This window comes from Anopheles funestus, chromosome 2RL (genome assembly GCF_943734845.2).
Source record: "Anopheles funestus chromosome 2RL, idAnoFuneDA-416_04, whole genome shotgun sequence".
Taxonomy (NCBI): domain Eukaryota; kingdom Metazoa; phylum Arthropoda; class Insecta; order Diptera; family Culicidae; genus Anopheles; species Anopheles funestus.
In genome coordinates, this window is record NC_064598.1 from 41,318,938 (window position 1) to 41,341,091 (window position 22,154).

The following is a 22,154-nucleotide window of genomic DNA, read 5'->3' on the forward strand; positions in this document are numbered from 1 at the left end:
TAGAGAGAGAAAGGAGGAGGGATGAAAATATAACTCATAAATATGGTCTTGTTAATTTTAAATCTCAGCCTAATCCGTTTTAAAAATCATCACTCTGTTGAGTTTGATGTAAAAGTCTAAATTGCCACGCAAACTAAACTGTCAAGGGCCGGTTCATCAGGAAAACTATACATCCCTTCAATGAATGAATAAAGACCCCTTACTAATGTTCTTTTTACCACACTTGAACGGTTCCGGTCGAACAGATCCGCCACCATCGGTCAGTCTGTTACCGGCACAAATAGAAGCTGCCCAGTCGGCTTACCGTATCCGATAAACCATTCTCAGCTCGGCGGTAACATTCTCACCCATGAACAGTAAAATCACCCGCACAAAATGCAAAACTAGCCCGTAGCCCGTGACACCAAAAAGGCCTCCACGGGAAGGGCAAACAAAATCAACAAGAAAAAAAAGAATCCCTAAGTCGCACGGGAAAATGTGATCGACCGAACCGTATCGAGTGTGATCGCGTGTTTGTGGGAAAAGTCATCCACGAGCCAAGCCAAGGGATTTTGGGTGCGTACCCTTCCCGTAAGTCACACCAGCGGGTGCCTTACGCGGGCCCTACTTTCCCCTACCGGCATTCACAGTCTCGCGCACGCTACATTACCGCCCGTATCTTTAGTGCCACGGAACTACGGTGTACCGTTTCTCGTGTCCCTTTTCGCATTAATACGAGGGGCTCTTGTGCAAGACTCACGCCTTACCAAAGGAAATCACCAACAAAAACAAGTACCACCACGAAAAAAAAAACTCAAACAAAAACGACACACATTACACCACATGACGGACCGTAGATCATACGGTGCGGGGACTTTTCCTCGTATGAAATCTACAGAATTCCCCTTGCGATTTCGTGCCGTTGGCTTGCGACATTCAAATACACGCACGCACACGTGACCCTTATGTGAGCGGCTGTTGTTTGTAACGTGTCCCTTTGTAACATTTTTTGTTGGTTTGTACATTTTTCGATCTTCGAAGCTTAAGCGCGCAAGTGACTCAACAGCACCAGCATCTTGCGCACGCATCAACTGCAAACCGCGGCAGTTCATCCCGTTAGCTCCGCCCATTCGTGTGCAACGAACTCACCCTTCGGGAGGAAAATAAAAAAAAACAAAGATGCGTACAAAGATGGCCGCACACGATCGGACGTCACCGTGCGTAGCAGGGAGGCGGAGTCTGCTTGATTGATCTTAATTGAGTATAAAAAGCTGATGAAGCGCAATATTTAATTCATTGATAATTTTGCATCCGACCCGACCGATACACGTTGCACCGTTCGTTGTTTGTTTGCGTGTGTGTGTGTGAGTGTTTTTTTTTCTCCGAAGGATACTGAATTCCGTGTTGTGGGGAAATTCGTGATTCCGAGAAGGGTGTTTCGGGGGTGGTTTTTTCTTACCGAAGGCACTGAAATCATTTAATTGGTGTAATCTAACAAATTGGAATTGTGCCGAAGAAGGAAATTGACACAAAACTCAAACGCCCAACAGTGAAAGTGATTGTGATTGTTGGCGGTGCCATTTGTTTGTCTGGGCGTAGAGCTCAATTAGTTTTGGGGGGTAGGAACCCCTAACGCGGGTTGATTGAAATCACGGTCCATGGTTCGATACGCAATCTAGCGATGTGTGAAGCGTGATAATATTCCCATCGATATAACAACACCTTTGCCTTGTGGAGTGTCTTAAGCCACAATTACGGTTGCATTTTACCAAAGCCCGAGTGATGCGTGTGTGCGAGTGCATGTGAAGTAAAGTTGTGCCCGTGTGTGTGTGTGTGTTGATCGAATCTCTAGTAGTGTCCTTTGCATCCCGGTAGCAGCATCCATTCATCAGAATTGCACCACCTGACTCATCCAACTCTCTCGTTGCGGTTTATTTATGGACTTGTTGGCGGTCCACTACTGTACCGCCGGCGAGTGTGATCCAATCTACCGCGGACGGTCGCGGTTAATTGAAATCTAGCGTCAATATTTCAACGCCCAACCATCATGGAACCGTCCACCTTCGACGACCAGATATTCGGTGACTTTACCAGCGACACGCTCGGTACGCTTGCGGGCGCCACCAAACCGATCCATGCCGGTCCTTCGACGAGTACGGTGGTTACGGCGTCCGGCCACGGTAATCTTCAGGTGATGATGGGCATCGGTCACTCGCCGACGCACGACGGCGGTGGTAATGGTGGTGGTACCGGCACCCATCAACGGCTGCCCGAGGTGAATAGCATCCTGGCCGTGTCGGGATCGCCGAGCTACAAAACCATCGACTACACCAACCTCAGCAAGGTGGAATATCACCATCTGGCGAACGGCAAGCTGGACGGTTCGTCCTACTCACCCCCGAACGGGACACCATCACATCACCCACAGCAGCAACAGCAGCAGCAGCCAAGCTCGGGACTGGGCATACACCCAACAATACCCGGTGGCAACAAGTCGCTCGAATACGTCAACTGTAAGCTGGAATATTACACCGCCCTGCCCATCGGCCACGATAATCTGAATAAAATAGAGTTCGTTAAAACCCTAGATTACAACGGTAACGGCCGGTTGGACTATTCCACCTCGTCCTCCTCGTCACCGAACGGCCCGAAATCCATCGACTACGGAGCTGGCAATGGTGGAAAGCTCGACTACGAGACGACGATCGCCATGTTTCAACATCCCGGACCACCGCAAGGACCGTCCGGTTCGGGCATGGTAGACACATCGATGCTAAACACTGGCCAGACAAATGGTGTGCCCGTCGGCAGCATAACGGCAGGTGTCGGGCCGGGCAAGCCGAGAAAAACGGACGACATGAATGGTGCATCCGGATCGTCAACGCCGACCACCACCACACCACTGGATGGTGCCGGAAATGGGAAGAAAAATGATAAAAAGAAAACGGATCCGAATGGAATAAAGAAGAAAAAAACGAGGTAAGCATCTGATAAGCAGCTTTTGCCATGGCGCGTAATGCATCACACACTAATGGAAATTGGATTGTCGTACTCGGGACTGCTAATTTCCACCTCCGAAAATACATCTGCCACACCAAATTGTTTGGTGGCTCGAACAAGGATAAAAAAACACACAAATTTGATCGACGTCATACAAACAAACAGCACGGAATTAAAGGATTATTAATTTCTTGCTCTTCTGCGGGACAGCACATTCGACCATCGTGCTGTCAGTGTGCACACATTACCTTTCCTCTCCAACCTTCGCTGTCCTGCTTCAGACAATGGAACCTCACATTGTTGCATTGTGTCACTTTTCCACTCTCTTTAGTATGCCGAACATCACCCCTTTCAATTGGCCAAATTTTGTACATGGAAGCTGATGGGAAAAATGCGGGAAAAGCTCCCGTGCGGGTGGTACATTTATCGGCATTCGTCATCGTCAGATGTCGAGCTTAAAACGATTTTCAATGACTGAGCGAAAATCATTCAAACACACCATTTTTTGTGTATTTTTTTCCTTGTATCCGCGTCGATGTGTACGGGTAGACATACATTTGGAAAATTAATGAAAAAAAAACCAGGACATAAAGCTTTCTCTTTTTATACTGGGAAAAATGGGAAAAATGTAGTAGCGGCAACAGCCAAAAAAAAAGAAATGAAGAATAATGTTGGAAAAGTTTAAACTGAGCATAAAACGCTACCGAAAGCCTGGAATGAATGAATGGACAGTTCGTCTGACGTATTGACGTACCGCAGAACATGACTACAAAAAAGGGTATTCCATTTTTCCTTTTTTTATTGCGAGGGCTGATGGTTTCGCCATCAACTTTGCTACATTGATTCCATCCATTTTGGGTTGTCTGGTTTCGATCATGGCGCAACATATTCATCGGAATGTTATTTATCATTTCTGCACATTATAATGTGGAATGATATGCAATCTAGGACATTCACTTTCGGTGCGAGCTTATTCGCTTGCTTTTCGATCATTTCGATCGACAGGGGAGAATTTTTAAACAATTTTTACTAACAATGATACACTGAACAAAGGGGAAAACAAATATTTTCTTTTAAATCAACACAATGTATGCAAACAAGAAAAAAACCATTACATTTCGTAATGCAGTTCATTACTTAGCTTGTTCTTTTTTTGTTTTTGAGAATAAAATACCGCTTGGAGATATTAATATTTTTTTACAGTTCTACATGGTTGAAACTTATAATATAATGTTACTTTATTAATTTTTATCACACATTTCAAAGCACATTGTTAAATAGTATTTCCCTCGGTCGGTCTAAATTGCTTCACGGTTCAAGTATTTTTTTATACATTGAATCAGTTAAAAATTCATTCAAAAGTGCAATTACTTTGAAAAATCCTCAAATATTGCAAACATGTTTTTGAATTATATTTTTAAATGTCTATTGGTTCTTACCTTACAGTTATCAGGCACCCGACACAAAACTTCATGCAACAGTTAAATTCTGTTACCATGTTTTATACATTCTCTCGCTTTTCTCGTTTTGATAGGTTTTAGGTTAATTTTTTTTTTAATTTGGTTTTCTAGTGATAACCATTGGCGTGTAAATTTAATTTGTTTTTCCTTTTCAACATTCCTGTTCAAGATGTGATTGAAAGGTTATTTTTATAACATTACAACAAAAATTGTGATTAAAAATATTTCAGAAAAAAACTTAAGGAAATCATATTTACAACCCAATATGACAATAAAAATATAAGGTAGTAGAAAATTTGTTTGAGTAAAAATATGCAAAAATCCCCCAAAAAGTATTTTTTTATTCTCTACACCTTTTCATGGTAAATATCAATCAAAATATTAATCAATCTCTTGAGCTTGATGGTTTACTCATAAGAAACTAGAATCCCCGTACAGTTTTGTTGCATTATTGTACGCATTTCGGCGAATTTGAAGTAACTGTAGAAACACTTGCGTACCCACAACATATTCATTTACATTCTCCGAAGCAAACACCTTTGTATCGAGTGGAAAGTTTTCTAACCAAACAGGCCAACCCCAATCGCTGTGGGCAACTTGTCGCTGTGTTACAAATTCCCTTACAAACTCTTACTTTCTTTGATACTTAATCTTTTTTTCCTCCCCCATTCGAAGCGTATCGCAAGACCCTTCAATTGTTAGCTTTTCTTTATTTGTTCACTGTTATCAGATTAAATTGACCATCTCCTTAAATATGTGCTTGTGTGCGTTCTCTGGGTTTATTTGTGTGCATGTACATGGGAAAAGCGTAGGGAAAATGAACCTTCACCGAATCTGAACCTGAAAAACCATCGCATTGTATCCACTCAACAGCAGTACAACAACCTTGTAATCATCGTCTTACAATGAAGTAATTCGTCCGATATCCCATTTTTCTGCAAACCTAAACCTTTTACCAGTTCGCCCGTCCACCGTACGTTCCACGGCTCGTTCCACAATACACCCACAAACGTAACCCCATCACAATGGTGAAGCAGTACGGCCCAGGCTCATATAGATCGAATTCCGCTGCTTTAAGGCATGACAAAAAGATGGTAAAAAGATTCTACCCCAAAAACCCGCCCCCCCTTCGGAAGGGTGGGCGAAATTTTTACCAAGATACCAAAAACGGCACCTTTCGGTACCTTTTGCTTACCATTTTCCCGAACCTTGATTAAGTGTAAGTTATTTATCCGTTCGGGTCGGTTGCGCCCGAAACTGTTGGAATGTCAGGACGTGTTTTGGTTTTTTTTCCTCCCTCCGTCCGTGCTTTATTGTATCAAAACGCTACCTTTCCCTGAGTCACCTTTACCGTTACCGAATGTATAAGGAAAGGCACAAACTCCATGGCAAACACGGATGACGATGGGCGATGATGACTAAAAGGGCAAACAAGGTGCCTCAGCGACGACGGTCACATACCGGTACCGGTGGTGAAGGGGTCAGATTTATTTATTCGGATCAATCTTTTCACCAAAAACCGGTATCGTTTCTTTTCGGCTACCTTTTTGACTGCATAGTTTGCTTACAGTTTAACCGAATGTGCACATAACGTTTACCCAGAAGCAAGCAAACATTTGGCCAAGCAAGTGCAAGCGGTCCTAAAGTGAACGGAATCGAAAATGGTTCCCATTGTTCCTCGGTACATTTGATGCAAACCGGTCCCATCCCGGGAGATAATCCAGTAAGTTGTGGCAGGTTTTGTAACGTGCACAACAATAACTAGACATTACTCGTACAAAAAAAAATCCCCAATTTCTGCATGGTTGGGTCACATTGCAACTACTCTCAGGCTCTGTAAATAAACTTCATTCGATCGGTCTAATCGAATCCAAATAAAGAATCAAATATTCCGAACCAAGCCAGAGTGTGTCCGATGGCCAATCTGTAATCCCTCCCCGGACTGGAGCTAATGAAAGGTAATTGTTCACCAGCAGAACTTCTCGAGAAGAGTTTAAGCAAAATGGGTTTTCTCGTTTCTCGAGCACGAAGAATGAACCATATTTTGGAGTTTAGCTGCACGTACGGTTCCACTGCTTCCAATTAACAATGGACTAAAATCAAGCCACTACAATCGATCCTAATACTGTTTATGAAGTTTGCCCACCACGGTACTCAAGTCTCTTAAGCTACCCTGCCCCCGGAAAAGGGGTCGTGCATCACACCGGGGTCAATCTAATTAAAGGTAGCATTAGTTTGCTTCTACAGCCTAGGCTGGTTCAGCATAAAACTTATACCGGCACATGTGAAACCGAGGGTTGAATTTTGGGGGAGGGTGTGAGGAGTGAGAAGAGAGAATTGGAGAGAAGTTCTTGAGATGTACACCAAGAGACACAGGACAGTTCGGTTTGGTAAAAGCAGTACAGTGCACAATAAAAATTTCATACCAAAAACCCTCCTCGCGTTCAAGCACCCCCCTACACAAGCCCCGGGAAAGGGTCGTGAAAATGGGACACAGGAAAATCTGTGTACCTTGCAGTGGTCATAAAGAAATGACCGTTTGCTAGCTGGCTAGTTGTGCGTGCGAGCAGAAACGAGACAACACCGGCCCCATTAAAGAGCTACGGTTCGACTAATTCTCGAAGATTCTCCATTCGGAATGAAAACATTTGTATTCATTAGCCGTAACTGTACCGGAGCTTCGGGAAATCTTTCCGGTTCCGAAACGTTCGCGGTGGCACAATGGTGGGTGGAGTAGAAGGGAATGGCTTGTTCCGACCAAAAACCGATATTGTTGCAAACATAAATGCAATAGAGCAAAGATTGTTTTTGGCTGAAGAAGCACCAGAAGATGTTGCTGCTGCTAGTACGGTTGTGCTTTTCTAATGACCAAGCGAGAAAAAAATGGAGGAAAGACATATTCTCCAAAAATCCATATTCTTCATGCCTTCTGGTTGTGCTCTTTTGTTCGACGGTGCAAACAAAAGCATAGTGTATTGGTAGCTGATCGTTGGCCTGCATGACCCGAAATGCAATTAGGTATGGAGAGCAGAATATCATTCCTGATGCAGTCATGCGTGCATTGTCAGTTTGCGAAACAATTGAACGATACCACTGGACATTGTATTTCGAAGGTAACGAAGAACGGTCAAAGCGTTGCCGATGAATGTGGATTGGTCTTTACCTTCTTCGATAGTCACAAAAGGACAGAACTCCAAGCACAGAAGTAGCAGTTTTAAGCTCCTCTCGAATACGGAATGCATCGAGCGCATGAACGGATTGCATCCCGCCATTGTTTCCCAACAAATGGTTGATGTAGCAGAGCAACTCTATTATATACTGTGACTGTGAATGGTCACAGTAGGGAAGCGGTACTAAAAATGGCTAGCACAAGTTTTACAAAAGACCTACCGTGGAGGTGATGTATATTGCGTAGGATTATGTTGTGCTTAGGTTGGGCTTTCGATGAATTCGTAGCTCCTCCAACTGAATGGACTAAACAACTTCATTAGTTTGACCTCGATCTCGTGTTGATATGATGCGCCATTACTACATCCCCCCAAAAACCTTTTCCCACTTCGATGTCTCATTGCAGGACGACCTTCACCGCGTATCAGCTTGAGGAGCTGGAGCATGCCTTCGAACGGGCACCCTATCCGGATGTGTTCGCACGTGAGGAGCTGGCCTTGAAGCTGAACCTTAGCGAGTCCCGCGTACAAGTCTGGTTTCAGGTAACGGTCGACCACTTTACCAATTACTTTGCTATAAGCCAAACCGGGGTTCCCCCTTTTCTTTGCTGCCACCCATCGACGCATCTTCAGCTAAACGCGTATCTCACCATCGTACTCCTATCATCTTGCAGAACCGGCGAGCGAAATGGCGCAAACGGGAACCACCGCGGAAGTCGGCCTACCTCGGCAACAACAGCCCGTCGGCCCCGATGAACGGTCCGATCGGTACGTCGTTCAGCCAGTTCCCGCAAACCGCAACCGTAACGCCACCGGGCAGTGTCGACAGCTGGTCCACCTATCAGGCACCGTATGAGCTGGGTCCGCACATCAATCTGCTGTCACCGGCCGTCAGCCCGTACGGGTCGTTCAGCACCCAATACGGTACTTACATGCCCGAGAGTCACATGTTCCCGGTACGGCAGCACTACGACTACGGCAGCCCATCGAGACCGGGCGAACCGGGCGGTGATGAGTCCGGGCATCAGCATCAGCACCACAGCCACCATCATCACCATCATGCGCATCACAACCATCACAAGCCCGACCATTACGCACCGACGATGGATGAAAAGTTTGAGACGCACTGTACGGCCGGGTTGCCCGATGGGTAAGTACCGAGCTTCTCTATTTCCGACGACCAAATCGAGTAGCGGGTTTTGCGAGGTTCGGGGGGTGGATCGGGCAAGGGGAAGTGGGAACGGAAATGAAACAATTCGTGCGATTATTTACGGAGATTTAGAGACAAATCCCAGTGTGACAGGAGAACTCTCCGGTTGTACTGTTACGACTCCATTTGCGAGGCGTTCGATTGTGCGACTCGACCGGATCGTGCGTGGTTTCTTCCTTCTTCTTCCTTCCTTCCGGTGGAAAATTTATGCCCGGAAAATTGGGTCAAAATGAATCGAACTCACACACACACACACACACATCAACTCCGTTTGTTTCTCTTTCCCATATCTAATATGGGCCGTGTTGGAGAATGGTTCGCGAATAGTTGAATGACTTCTCCAGTGCGTACCGGAAAGCACCGGCAAGCACAATCTAAAACTAAATCCTTCAGTTATTTCATGAAACGACGAGGATTCGCGAAAATTCCGATCTCGATTAAAGGAGGAGTTACATTAATGGTTTCTCTCTACGGATGGGAAGCGTACAATCGCTGCATATTAATAGGAATCGGGAATTCAGTGAAATGATTTGAAACATAGCTAGTATTGACCACATTTCTGCAGCAAAACAATTTCACATTAATTACAAACCTTCTTCTGGTTTGAGTTTTTATACTTTGTCAGCGAAAAAAGTCGTTTCATCGGATTGTCTGAAGAATGATGAAAGTTGCAGCACGGTGTATAAATTATAATTTCTTGTGTATTGATTTTTCTTTACTGTACATCGAACCATGCTTTATCAAATTTCAAAATAGTGCATCATGTGCTACTTATTATTTATAATCAAATTAAAGATGAGTATCATCACATTTTTCAGAGAGTTGAGACAGAGTGAAACGGCCGATGTATAAATTTCGATTTTTGCTCACGTTTTTGAAATTCACAAAAAATAATAAACTACACTAATCAATTAATTGCAGGCCAGAAAAGAAGAAAAGAAGAAGAAGAATTAATTAATTATTTCCTTACGTCACTCACTACATTTTGTGCTTCAAATCGCTGAATAAGAGAGAATAAATGTGTTTTGTTTTTTTTATGTGGAGATCACATTACTCAATAAGAAAGAATATAAGAGTTTCGTTAGATTTAAATCATTCTTTTGAGTGAGCTCGTCAGCGACATTGCGGATTAAATAAATTAGTTGCGAATCTTCTTCTTCTTGGCTTAACGACCTTACAGGTCACGCCGGCCATTTCTGGCTTACTAGACTTATTTTACCACGTAGCCGGATAGTCAGTCCTTGCTACGGGGGGACGGTCCGGATGGGATTTGAACCCGGTCCGGCCGTGTGGACTGGCGCCGTTTATCACATGCACCACCGGGCCGCCCCATTGCGTTGCGAATAGTTGCGAATAAATAAGTTTAAATTAATTACCTTTCGACGAAAGTTTTTAATTTTTTTGACGAAAGTAGTGATTGTTAAAAAAATAGAACAAGAAAACATTGTTATTCGTTCTTATTAAATGGGGCCGTGCATGTGATAAACGGCGCCGGTCCACACGGTAGGATCGGGTTCAAATCCCATACGGACCGTCTCCCCATAGCAAGGACTGACTATCCGGCTACGTGGTAAAATAAGTCTAGTAAGCCAGAAATGGCCGGCGTGACCTGTAAGGTCGTTAGAAGCCAAGAAGAAGAAGAAATGATTTAAATCCAAATAGAAAAAATCACATTTACTCACTCAAATTGAGTGTTTTGAAAACCAAAAGAGTGCGGCGCTGAGAGTGAGTGGGTTAAAATGCAAAAGAGTAATGAAAAGATTCATAAAAAAATCTTCATGCTGAAATGAAATCATATATTCTATTGCACGATTAAATTCACTCACTCACTCTTACTCAAAGTGCATCACATCTCTAAAGCAAATGCAATTGAATTAAATATTTCCAATTAGAAGTAAGCTCTCGTTACAATTTTGGCCTGATAATTTAGCATGCAAACTTATTTTTCAATTAACTTAAAAGATTTCTTTAAATTTTCACCTGTTTTATCATCAAAAGCAAAATGTGTAATTAATTAAATTTCAATTTAATTCAATATTTTATTTTCCAACCCGAGCTTCACAGATGTTTGTTTGCTGTTTGAACTTGAAACACTGTAGAAATCATTCGTTGCACATTGGAAAATTACGGTTTCGGTAAACTTTTACCTGGGAAAAATGGGCAACAGCATCAAAGCCAAAAATTTAACGCAAACATTTCAAATTACTATCTGCACTACGAAGAGCATCTCGTCATCGAGCAAATAAAAACTACACACTCGCACACAAAATACGAATCGAATCGGAAAAGGTTCAACCCCGACAGTACTTGGAACTGGACCAGCATTCCCTAGCATCACACACACACACTCGGTGGATCTCTTTTGCACTTGATCACCGTATACTGTGCCCTGCCAAACGCACCATATCGCAGCCAGTTCTGGTCCGGGGCGGTTTCCATCCGTTCCAGTACACTCACGCATACCTTCCTTTTTTGTCTGATTGCAATTGACGTTCTTGCAACGGGGAAGGGGGTTTCGGACTTTGGCCAGCATCGAAGTTTATGATGCATGGTACACCAAACAGTACCGAACGGACAATACGCCACGCTCAAACTGACCAACGAGGCGAAGAAATTGTTTACAGCAGAGGACAGAGAAAGAAACAGCGTCCAAACGAAAATGTAAACTTAATCGAAATTTGATCGAAATGCAGCCACCAGCAGCAGGGATGGGAAGAAATTGGATACAGTACACTGCCCGGGCTCGTTTCATGCATGCACCGAAGTTTAACGATGAGCACTTTCCCAAAGAAAATGGAAAAAACAAGTTGATAAAAACGCACCAAACTCAGTGCATCCATTTATCTCTTGTCGAACTCATAAGTATTTGTACCGGCACCGGTACCGGGAATAATGGTGCATGGCGGTGCAGAGAACTTTTCCACCTTTTACCTCAAAAACACCCAGCATCAAACCACGAACGAGTGGAACGCGTGGTAACGAGAGATAAGGAGTGTAACGATGGTGAATGGTAGTGAAGTGGTGTAAAACTTTTCCAACCCATAATCGATACCGGTACTGTTCTAGTTTATTTTCTCGTTTTACACCCATTTCTGTCCCCGTTCCAGTCGATCGGTCGATATCGATAAATTGTTGAAGAACCGGGCTTCAAACGTTCCGGCCTCCCAGTCCAACGTTTCGCTTTAAGTTATGCTCATCCATCTTACTTCGTTTTAACGTGCCCACTACATACTTCAAAACTACAGTCAGCCAACGTACATACATACACACAGACACACCCACATCTTCCAACACAATGCATCCAATGCATGCACACTCCGATGGCTTCGGTAGTGCCTTCGAAAAAGTAGAAGGGAAAACAACAATCCAGTGGAGTCGAAAAACTAAGCGGACATGATGGGTTGGCAAAAATTTTCCTCCCCAAAAACAACTTCCCATGTTTTGCCCCCTCGGCGTTTTGGGGAGAATTGGGTGGATTCAGTTGGGTTGGGCAACTTCTTCAAAACTCCAAAAACTTTGTTTGCATTTCAAACACCTTCTTACATGCAAGCGTACAGAAAACTATTCCGTGGCATTCTGTGGAACGAGAGTTGGTGTGGGGAAGCATCCATCAGTAGCAGCCACGTTTTTTTTTTCTCTTTATTTTCACGTGATCGAAACGCACGGGGCCAACTCGTGCAACAAATGAAGAAAGTAGCAGTTGTTTCTTTCACGGTTCTGTACTTGTTTGGAAATGAAAGTGCACGAAAGTTTGTACCATTGTGCTGAGAAAACGTGCAAAAGATGGCTGGGCTCTTTGCGCGAAGTTGTTTCGCCTACAAGCGGGCAACATTTGTTGCGCTGGCCCCGTTGATGAAGTTACAGGGAAAAAAGTTGCTTGCAAAACGAGCTGCAAAACCGGCTCGCGCGTATCCATTTCGTTAGTTTTCCACGCTGCCTCTGGATGGAGGATCGTAATAATGGGACGAGTAGCGTTCATTTTCAACTTCATTCGCACCTTTCGCACCTTTAAAAGCACCGACCGATATTGGACGGTACTTGTTTGCGCGAGTAAATGAATCCCATTTAACCTTTCACGCTCGGTACGGTTGTAATTCGAGCCTCGCGAGACAATACCAACGATGCCAACTGGAAAGCGCTGTGCCGACCTGTGCCGTGGTGCAAAAACCCGGTTGTCTGGATTGTCGTCGTATTGGGGAGATAATTAAAATTTTCCAACCACTTGCTGGTGGGCGAAGGAAACGGTTCGCGGCTGTGTTTGGCCAGTCTGTGTCTGCTGCTGGATGAATGTCGTGGGTTTCCCACGAATGGGACAGAACTTTTTGACAGATTTCTTGTTCGTTTTCCATTGTACCAGATAGTGGTTGATTTATCTGCCGACATTATTTGTAAGTGCAAAGTTCTTTATGTGATTTTGAAGAACAGTAAATTAATAGATACTCTTCAGAGTTTTGGGTTTAACAGTAGCAAGTAAATACTTGTGCACTGGTATGGCTATACATTTTACAGAGTTTTAAATTTTACGCATCATGTACATGAGATTTACAGACAAAAATTTGATTTTATCTGGATAGGATATGGTTTATCTGGATTGTTTAAGGCAGAACTCTTCACGATATGCAGTTCTACAGGAAATTATTTTATCGTAGGAATAAATGTGTGACATGGGTTTTATTTAAAATATTCCCGAACGATTAAATTGCAGTTTTTAAATACCAAAGATATTCTTTTCAAAAACATCTTTTTGAAATTTCCTACAAGAAAACACGAAAATTTAGAAGACGATTTAAATATATTTTTATTTTTATAGAAAATTATTGTTGAATGTGTCTCTTAAAAATTGAAAATTAATTCAAATTTGTTTTGCTTTTTCCTTTAATGTCAATGTCAATATTAATCGACCGTATCAATAATAAGCAATACCGATCAATAATTATTATTTGCTTCCTACGAATTTTGATTAAAAACAACTTTATTAATGGAATAATTATTTCCATGAAACGTGTGCAAATAATAGGTTTCATCGAATTGGATAACGATTTAACGCATACATATTTGTTGCCTGCAAATAGTTTGTCAATTTTCGCTGAAAACTCTTATGATTTATTGCGATAAATATTATTAGAAACCCCTATTCCTTATCGCTTTATTTCCCATTTACCATCCATTTTGCAAACTTGTATGTAAACAGTTTTTAATGGACACTTTTATGCAATGAATGGTATAGCCTTTAAAAAAAATTTGAAGCATATTATTATGCGAATGTTTATAACATGAACTTTTCGCCTTAAATTTAATCCATTTGGCCAAACGAATTTTTGATATTAAATTCCCACATAGAAACACAATGAATTTACTAACTAGAAACCATAAATTGTTTGCTAAAGACACACACACAAACACCAACCGGGAATGATTTAATTTATTTTTCGCGACAGTAATATATCCACCGGGCGGCTCCACCTTTACCGTGTTTGGCTGCACTTCAAAAGCGAAACACGTGCGCGCATGTTTTTGTGCTGGTTTTATTTTCCGTTTGATGTTACCACACCGTTACTAACCGTAATAAATCACGCTTCCACCGTTCTGTTCTCCCTTTTCGTTCCATGTCTTCCCACGGGGGGTGTTCGCCATCTTGCCATCACCATCACCACAATTAGTCTCACGAATGGAAAGTACGTTGACGACACGAAGTACATCCACGGTGTCGACGTGCATCACTATCCGGATGCGGATCCGAAGTACGGTAGCTGCCACCAGCTGGACGATCCGTCCATGAAAGCACACTACGGTCCACCGCAACCGTCGCAGCAAGTCCAACCGCCACCATCTTCGCAGCAGCAGCAGCAGCAGCAGCAACAACAATCCCAGCCAGGTCAGTGTCAACCGGTCGGTGTGGACGATCCCGACGCGCTCGGCATGGTAAAGACCGAAGAGAATGTCACACACAGCTACGTACTTCCCTCTTTTTTGCCCTGATCGAGAGCATCAGAAAGGGTTCGCAATCGTCGTCGTTACCTTCCACGTCACAGCCCTATCCGGCGAGGCAAACGTCGTTTCGCACCCGATACGAACAGTTTCGGGGGCCTCATTTTGGATAGTTGGCCGGAGGTTGATTGTGACTTCCAGTTTTGATGGTAGTCACAATCGATCTATTTTCACCCATCCTTCATTTCTATCCCCAAAAATCCCAAACCCCAACCAGTCGATCATCCTGATTACTACTTCATCATCGAACGATATTTTGATTTGAAATCAGTTCTTCACCGATTTGCTATTGGAACTTCCGGACAAACAAGCTTAAAGATGTGATTTTTTTGTGGTTCTACATTTTAAAACATTGATGTCCAACACACCGTAACCACAGCAATCTAATTCATTATTCAGCATTTGAGTGCTTAGTCCTGAGATTGGAGCGATGATGTCGCGTGCGTTAGCTGGAAATCTTCGCTGTTCCACCTGCGTGCAAAGTGAAGCAATCGTAGAACACCGAACAAAAAAAATACACACCAAACACTTAAAATACTTTTATAAAGTCCTACCCGATGCTACCGATAAACCCTTCAGTCGACAGAAGTTGAATGTTAAACAATTTCAAGTGCTACACAAACTTTTCCCATTTACTCCGGCTACTCTAAAAGAAGCTTGGTTGACTTTGTATTCAAATGTGTTGACATTACGTTACCGAAACGAAGCTTTTTTTTTCTTCTTATAAAAATGAGAAAAAGAAGGAATAACTTTCCCAGCATAAGTACACATACTCCCGCTGCCCACAACCAACCGTCTTGTTGGCATCGTGGGCAAGAGCTGACTTCCATTAGGCAGTGTAAGCAAACAGTAACAGTACCTAACCAGGATGGTATAGCTTGCCGTAGAAGGAAAGTGTAACGAAACATCCTGTTTGGCACTTGAATGTCCGAAGGGTTAAGTTGAACGCCATCGCCTCATTGAAAGAACCAGTTCCAGGGTAGTCGTTTGCAAACTGTTGCGTTCTTGGCTTGGTCACTGTTTGGTTTAAATTTTAAAGCTCAATCTCCGCTATGGTACATTGGCAATTCTTCGTAGTCACATTCGGGGGGGTCCGGCTATTTTTTTTGGAGCAAATCAAATCAAAACGCTAGAACGATTCGCACCCAACTCAAGCACTCACTAAACCGAACACTTTAAAAGGCCAAGATTTCGAGTTGGCCAAACAACGGCCTTGTGGCTTCATCGACAATCGGGAAGCATTCGGGTGCCCAAAAACAGTGCCCCCAAGTGGACGATGGGAATAAAACCCCGTTCTTTATATAACGCCCAACAAGTGTTTGTTGGCCGCGTAGTGGCCGTATCAAGAGGGTGTGAAGCCAAGCTCTAAAGTGTAGGCTTCTCGTACCATTTTTTTTAGTTTTTTTTTTTGCTCGGTACTTTGTTTTGTTTTTCTGTAAGGTTTCGCTCCACCGGACTAATAAATAAACCAATGTGAACCAAACGTTCCCATGGTAGGCCGGCCGTACGATGTACTCGGCCCGTTCTGATTTATCGACACCACCCGGTGCGTGGTTCTGACTTTTCCGACCAAACTTTGGCCAACGGATCCTCGGGGTAGCTACCTTTTTTTAGATTTTCTCTTCCTGTCCCACACAAACACACACACACACACACACACACACACACACATGGCTGAATTTGATCGAATGCTGAGGATCGATAATTTCGGTAACGGTCCATGACCACATAAAATCGACCACATCGTTCCTGGCGAACAAAATGGGGCCACCGTACACAGTTGCTGTTCTTGATAAGGGTGATGAGCAGCTATCCTACAAGGGAAGGGAAGAGAAAGAAATCTTTTCTCTACTCCCACACACACACACACACGCAAAAAAAACGATGAAGCAACAAATAAAAATAGAAACAAATTAAATTCGGTTAAAAAGTGCGAACTCTTAACGGCGGACGGGTACAAAGCGTCTTTCCACAGTACAGCAGAAGCTCAAACGAAAACCAAAAAACAAAAAATGAAACAAGACCGAACTTTTTCCCGCTTTTCATATCTGCCTGAGAGTGAATAAATCGAACCAATCGGCACAATTCGTGCAGATCGATGGGCTTAGTATGGGTTTTTTTTTTTGCAAACGGGGGAAAAGGCCACTGGATGAAAAAAAGGGAAACCAAGAGATTTTAGGGCAAAGTTTACCTTCAGCTGCGATGGTTCGCTGTCTCGAGCCTGACTCCGCAAAACGACCCCGTCCCCGTTCATGGTACGTGTTTGGGTTCGCTTCCCCCCATTCCCATTTACTTGGCGTAGGGCTTTCCCTGTGTGTGTTTTTTGTGCCAAGTTTTCATTTGCCCTTTGCCGATTGTTTGGTTGCGTTCGAGCGATTCACGTTCATGCATTCAATCTTGCCCAAATCAATCAAGCATTCGAAACAGTACCGTTTTCGAGGTTCCGGGTGAGTTTTTCACCTGTGTCTGTATGTGTGTATGTGCGATGTCTTTTTTTGCCATCTCTCCATTCTGGACATTCTATTCATTGGTCCTGGGATCATCCCGTACGTGTCCGTGTCGTGCCATTGAAGCGCATTTTACCGTAACACCGTGCCTGTAGCGGAGGCTTTTCCTTTTATCCCTTCTTTCGGCTTTCGGCTAGTGAAGGTCTCAGCTCAGAGACCTTATCACACAACGAGTTCCTATCCCTTTTTTTTGTTTTTTTGGCTTGTTTGCCAACCTGTGCCAGCATCTAAGCATGGATCGGAAAAAACGCCAACATATTTGCTTATTCTGGATGGTTTTTCGCACGAATGAAGGTATCCCTTTTTCGTTTTGGGGGGGTCGAAAACACTGATCCAAACCATCCAGAACTGACATGTATTCATCGATCGGTATGTTTATTTTAAAAACATCAAAACGATCTGTCCATCTCCAAGGGGGGTTTCTTTTTTTCCCCTAAAGGTTAAAATATATAAATTCCCAAAAATTTGCTATCTAACATTGTCCATTAGGAGAATGTAAATTTCTATTTTGTTTGGATTTATTTTAGCTCCCTTACCTATTCACATCTTTAATGAATGATGCACTCTGGAAAGTAAATTAAACTTTTGCGCATACCATTTACACAACGGTGGAAGTTTTGTTGGAAGCTTATTCCATTAGCGTAAAAACGGAAAGCTTGCTTCCGGGAACAACAGACCCGCGTGTTGCCGTTCTATCAAAGTCAATTAATGCTTCTGTTGCACAGCTCACCTTTGATGGGGTGCCTGTGCATCGGTAATTTACATTTCATTTGCCCATCTACATGTTCTGGTGACCATTGGATGGGGAAGAACTGAAATAACAATAACAACAAAAATTTAACTTTGGAGTCTTTGAAGCTGCCGTGCTACGAGATTTCCTCATCCAATATTAGCATGGAGTAGAGGGGTTTTTAGCTGAAATTTATTTTTCCAAGTTGAACTAGAATTTGTGCAACTTGAACTAGAACATGTAGATCTGAAATCTAGCTGGACGTTCATTCTCGACTTTGTAAACTTGTCACATGTGAATGCTTTGTTCAGAATTGATTAAAGCTACAAAAAAGTTCAAGAAAATGAAAAAAATGGAAAGATGGAAAAATTCCCCTTCTACTTGAAACGTATCCAGAAATCTTCTCAACTTTCTCAACACAAAATTTAAATTAGAAACCCCTGTAAGGCGGCCTGGTATTGGAATAACCTACTAAGCAACAGTAATTCCCATTTTACATACAAGTCACCCTCCTCGGGCAAAGATAAATGTTTTCTATTGCCTCAATGTATAAACATTTTCGTTTTGTCGATTCTTAAGTAAACAGTTTTTAAGACAAAGTTTCCTCTACCAGGAAATGGCAACAAAACAAACTGGTGGCCTCTTCACTGCGAACGCAACAGTTGTAAATGCAAGCTTCTAATGGACAAGTGGGACTTTAGCAAAAGCTTTCATTTGTCCTGGTTCGTTTCCCCCGAGGCAGTTCCTGTTTGTGGAAGTGACGAGTGGCACGGTAGGAAGGAATTTTAGGCGTTTTGTTTTTTGCACTTCCTCGTAAAACAGTTCCATCGTGTAGGTTTGTAATTCTTTTTATTTACTAGAACACAATAAACTCCATTTGGAAACTTTTTGTAACCGTACCGTGACCAATCCGAAACGGGGCGCCGTACGGTCAGTTCCGGACCAAATAGCCAACAATGACAAATAGAACAACATCAAAGCGTACCGATTGTTTGCCACTAAAACCTTGTCCCTCACTTGAATTACTGCTATACTCCCATCCTCTTTATAGCTCTTCCCTTTCATTCCTTCATTTCCCTGTTTTTTCTAGTGAAGGTTTTGCGAACCCTTATTGTTTGCTCTCAGTATCATTAAAACACAGATAAAATGCACAGATAGCGAAACACTAAAGCACTATAGCAAAATATTCTAAACGAGCGAGAGAGAGAGAGAGAGAGAGAGAGAGAGAGAGAAATAGCAACATCAACAAAAAATACCTTCGTTCGCGAATAACCGTGATCCGTTGTGTGCTGCGTGTAATATAAGCCATATTTATTTACTATCCGATTCACCCATATGTAATGTGTTATAGGATGAGGATATTTATTGATCCGCTAGGAAATGGAAAATGTGCTACGATCTCTCGTTGCTGCTCACCGGCGGTGAAGGAAAAGATGTGGTATGTGAAATGAAAAATGCAGGAAAAAATCTCCGGGGAGAAATGAGCACCGAAGTGAGCGAAAGTGTATTTTGTTGAATCGAGGAACCTAAAAACAGAACAGAAAACCAATCCAAATTCAACGCTCGAAATCGATTACTTCGTAGCATTTGATATCGTATCCGTTTCCAACGTAGCGGTGCGATGCTCACAGTGCGCAAACGATCGCAAAAATGATGATATGTACAAAAGAAGCTTCTGGATTCCAAGTGCCATATTATGTAGGTATGTAAACAACATAGAGAGATAGAGAGAGAGAGAGAGAGAGAGAGAGAGATAGAGGAAGAGAAAAGTGCAACGAAACAGTGTGTATCCTTAATCCTTAAGTTCCTATTAAGTTGCGTTAGCTACATTTACCGTTTACGGTAGCGTTAGTTTGAAGTTGATTATTGATTACTATTAAGCAACAAACATCACAACGCTCTTCCAGGGTTTCTCTAAAGTTAGGGCTAAGGTGGTAAGGGTTAGGACGTAGTAAAACAGTAAACCCGATTACAGCAAAATGGCAAGCATCTTCTGTGCCACGGAGCAAACACTCAGAAAAGCTACGGGTTGAAGAACCAACTCGTCGTAAAATGGCTCCTGGTGGTTGTTTGGGGTGAGTGGAGTTGATTTTAGCTCGATGTTCCCTTTCCAGCACATTTTCCGAAAAAGTTAGTGTTCAGCTCGTTATGGAGATCAGTTCGTTAATCTTTACATGCCATTTGTGCGGTTTGATCGGTATAGTTTGATTGAAAAGTTTTGGTTTTCTCGGAATGCTATTGCCACTCATCTAACAACCGCAACCCCCCCAAAACAAAAAAAAAACAAAAGTGTCCCAATGCGTGATGTAATTTAAATTTAAATGGGTATCTTTTTCTATGTGTTGGAGCATTAGAATGATGTCGAAAACGACGACTACAAATGACAACCCATTATCAAAAACAAACTAAAGTACAAACGTACACACGAGCGAAGTGCCTTGCAATGCAATGTAAATTGAATTTTTGCCAGCACATTTGCTAGTTTAGCTAAGGTTTCCGTGGTAAGATCTGTCTGGCAACATCTCGGTGGTGCGGTAGAAATAAAAGCTTCCCAAAAACTACATTTTCCCTCACACGTACAGCTCATTGATGCAGCTTCTCACACGAGCTAATCATTTGCATTCGGTTCCATGGAATGGTCCATTGCCAATGGGATATATTTTCGCTTTTTTACCCAACCACCATCAAACGTTACTATTTTCAGTACACTGTTGTTGAACTATCGCATTTCAGTTCCTTTCAGTACATTCACGTCTCCCCTTATAAACACCACCAACAACCAAACCTCCAACCAAGAGATCAGTGAAATGTTATTTAAATCTAGTTTGTATGTAAATAAATGCCACAACACGTGTCGCTGCTTTTGCCTACGCCCAGGCGCTCCCAACCTGTTCGTCGTCCCAACCTCCGAACACCAAATCCTTCCAGACAGAGGGGAAACGAAAACTGGTTGTGGACGATGAACAAAACAGATTTCATGCTCGACATGCTAGCAAACATCCAATTTCACCACAATTATCGCTTTTCGTCGACGTACGACGATCGTTATCATCGGTTTAATAAGGCAAAAATTGTGGCAGCTTTTAGGGCTTGGTCTTTTAAATGTCGCTTTTGAGCAAAAAAAATCAAAACCCATCATCCACTTAGGTTGTCAAATGTTTGTTGACAGTTTATAATTGTATTATTTCAGCAAAACAGCCAAAAGTTGGTGCGATTGTAAATATTTAAAGTTAAGCTGAAATGGAAATTTCTCGTACACAGCATTGCCTTATTATTATTCAAAATTACATTACATGTGCAAAGAGAATGTTACAAAGAAAATTCAAGTTAAAACATAGGATAGTGAATTATGTGAAATATATTATCAATAAATGTGTACGCTATTAAGAATAATTTTAAGTACGAAAAGAAATAAAAATTTAAAAGAACATCCGTCAATCAATTTGTGTTTACTTTTAACTTTGTCTTAAGGATTGATAATGATTTTTCTGGAAAATAATGGGCGAAAGAATAGAGAAAAGAACAGTCCCAAAAACATTGTCCCTAATTCTACCAGCCAATCAGCAAAATGACCGATTCGTAAATAAATATTCGTTTACAATTTCAAATCATTCCACATGGTGCTATCGCGAATTGCTATCCAATTAATTTCCACCTTATATTCACCTTAATCTCATGTTACATGTTAAATAAACAGCGTTTAGTTTATTTTCCTGAAAACAACATTTTGCAAATTGGTACCTAGAATTTCTCAACAACCTGTTTAACGATTTACTTGCAATTTGCTTCAGATGTTCTTGACACAATTTAATGGTCGTCTGTCGAGAGGATTTATCTTTAATTTGGTCTCTTATTGCTTCAGAGGAAACTTACAAATGTTATGTCGAAAATCGTTTTTAAATAAATTTTAGATTACAAAATCCCGGCTCGTAAAATAGTAGATTAAGATACCTTTTTTCAAAATTTTGAGTTTTGAATGGTTTTAAAACAAAAATCCAGTGTAGATAATACTCTCCACACAACAGACGGGGTGTTTGTCCTTAAAGAAAAAGTCGCAAAAATGACCTTTGTTTTCACCCCGAAAGCTTTGAAACTACTTACAAGTAAGAAAAA

General features: G+C 42.2%; 1 protein-coding gene across 2 annotated transcripts; it reads left to right on the forward strand.

Moving 5' to 3' along the window:
• Nucleotides 1-1,257: 1,257 nt before the first annotated feature.
• Nucleotides 1,258-21,479, forward strand: LOC125761704 (pituitary homeobox homolog Ptx1). Of its 2 annotated transcripts, XM_049423145.1 has the most exons (5): nt 1,258-2,492; nt 2,568-2,958; nt 8,014-8,149; nt 8,281-8,756; nt 14,477-21,479. In XM_049423145.1, exons 1-5 carry the CDS (start codon nt 2,027-2,029, stop codon nt 14,793-14,795), a joined length of 1,788 nt encoding a protein of 595 aa, XP_049279102.1. In that variant the 5' UTR covers nt 1,258-2,026; the 3' UTR covers nt 14,796-21,479. The 2 variants fall into 2 exon arrangements, with proteins under 2 accessions (XP_049279102.1, XP_049279100.1); XM_049423143.1 differs by having other exon boundaries at nt 1,258-2,958.
• The last annotated feature ends 675 nt before the right edge of the window (nt 21,480-22,154 follow it).

Excerpts from the sequence above, each read along its gene's own strand:
- LOC125761704 (XM_049423143.1), top strand. The coding sequence starts at position 2,027 with ATGGAACCGTCCACCTTCGACGACCAGATATTCGGTGACTTTACCAGC. Across the intron at positions 8,150-8,280 it reads GCGTACAAGTCTGGTTTCAG|AACCGGCGAGCGAAATGGCG; the intron begins GTAACGGTCGAC and ends ATCATCTTGCAG. Across the intron at positions 8,757-14,476 it reads ACGGCCGGGTTGCCCGATGG|TCTCACGAATGGAAAGTACG; the intron begins GTAAGTACCGAG and ends CACCACAATTAG.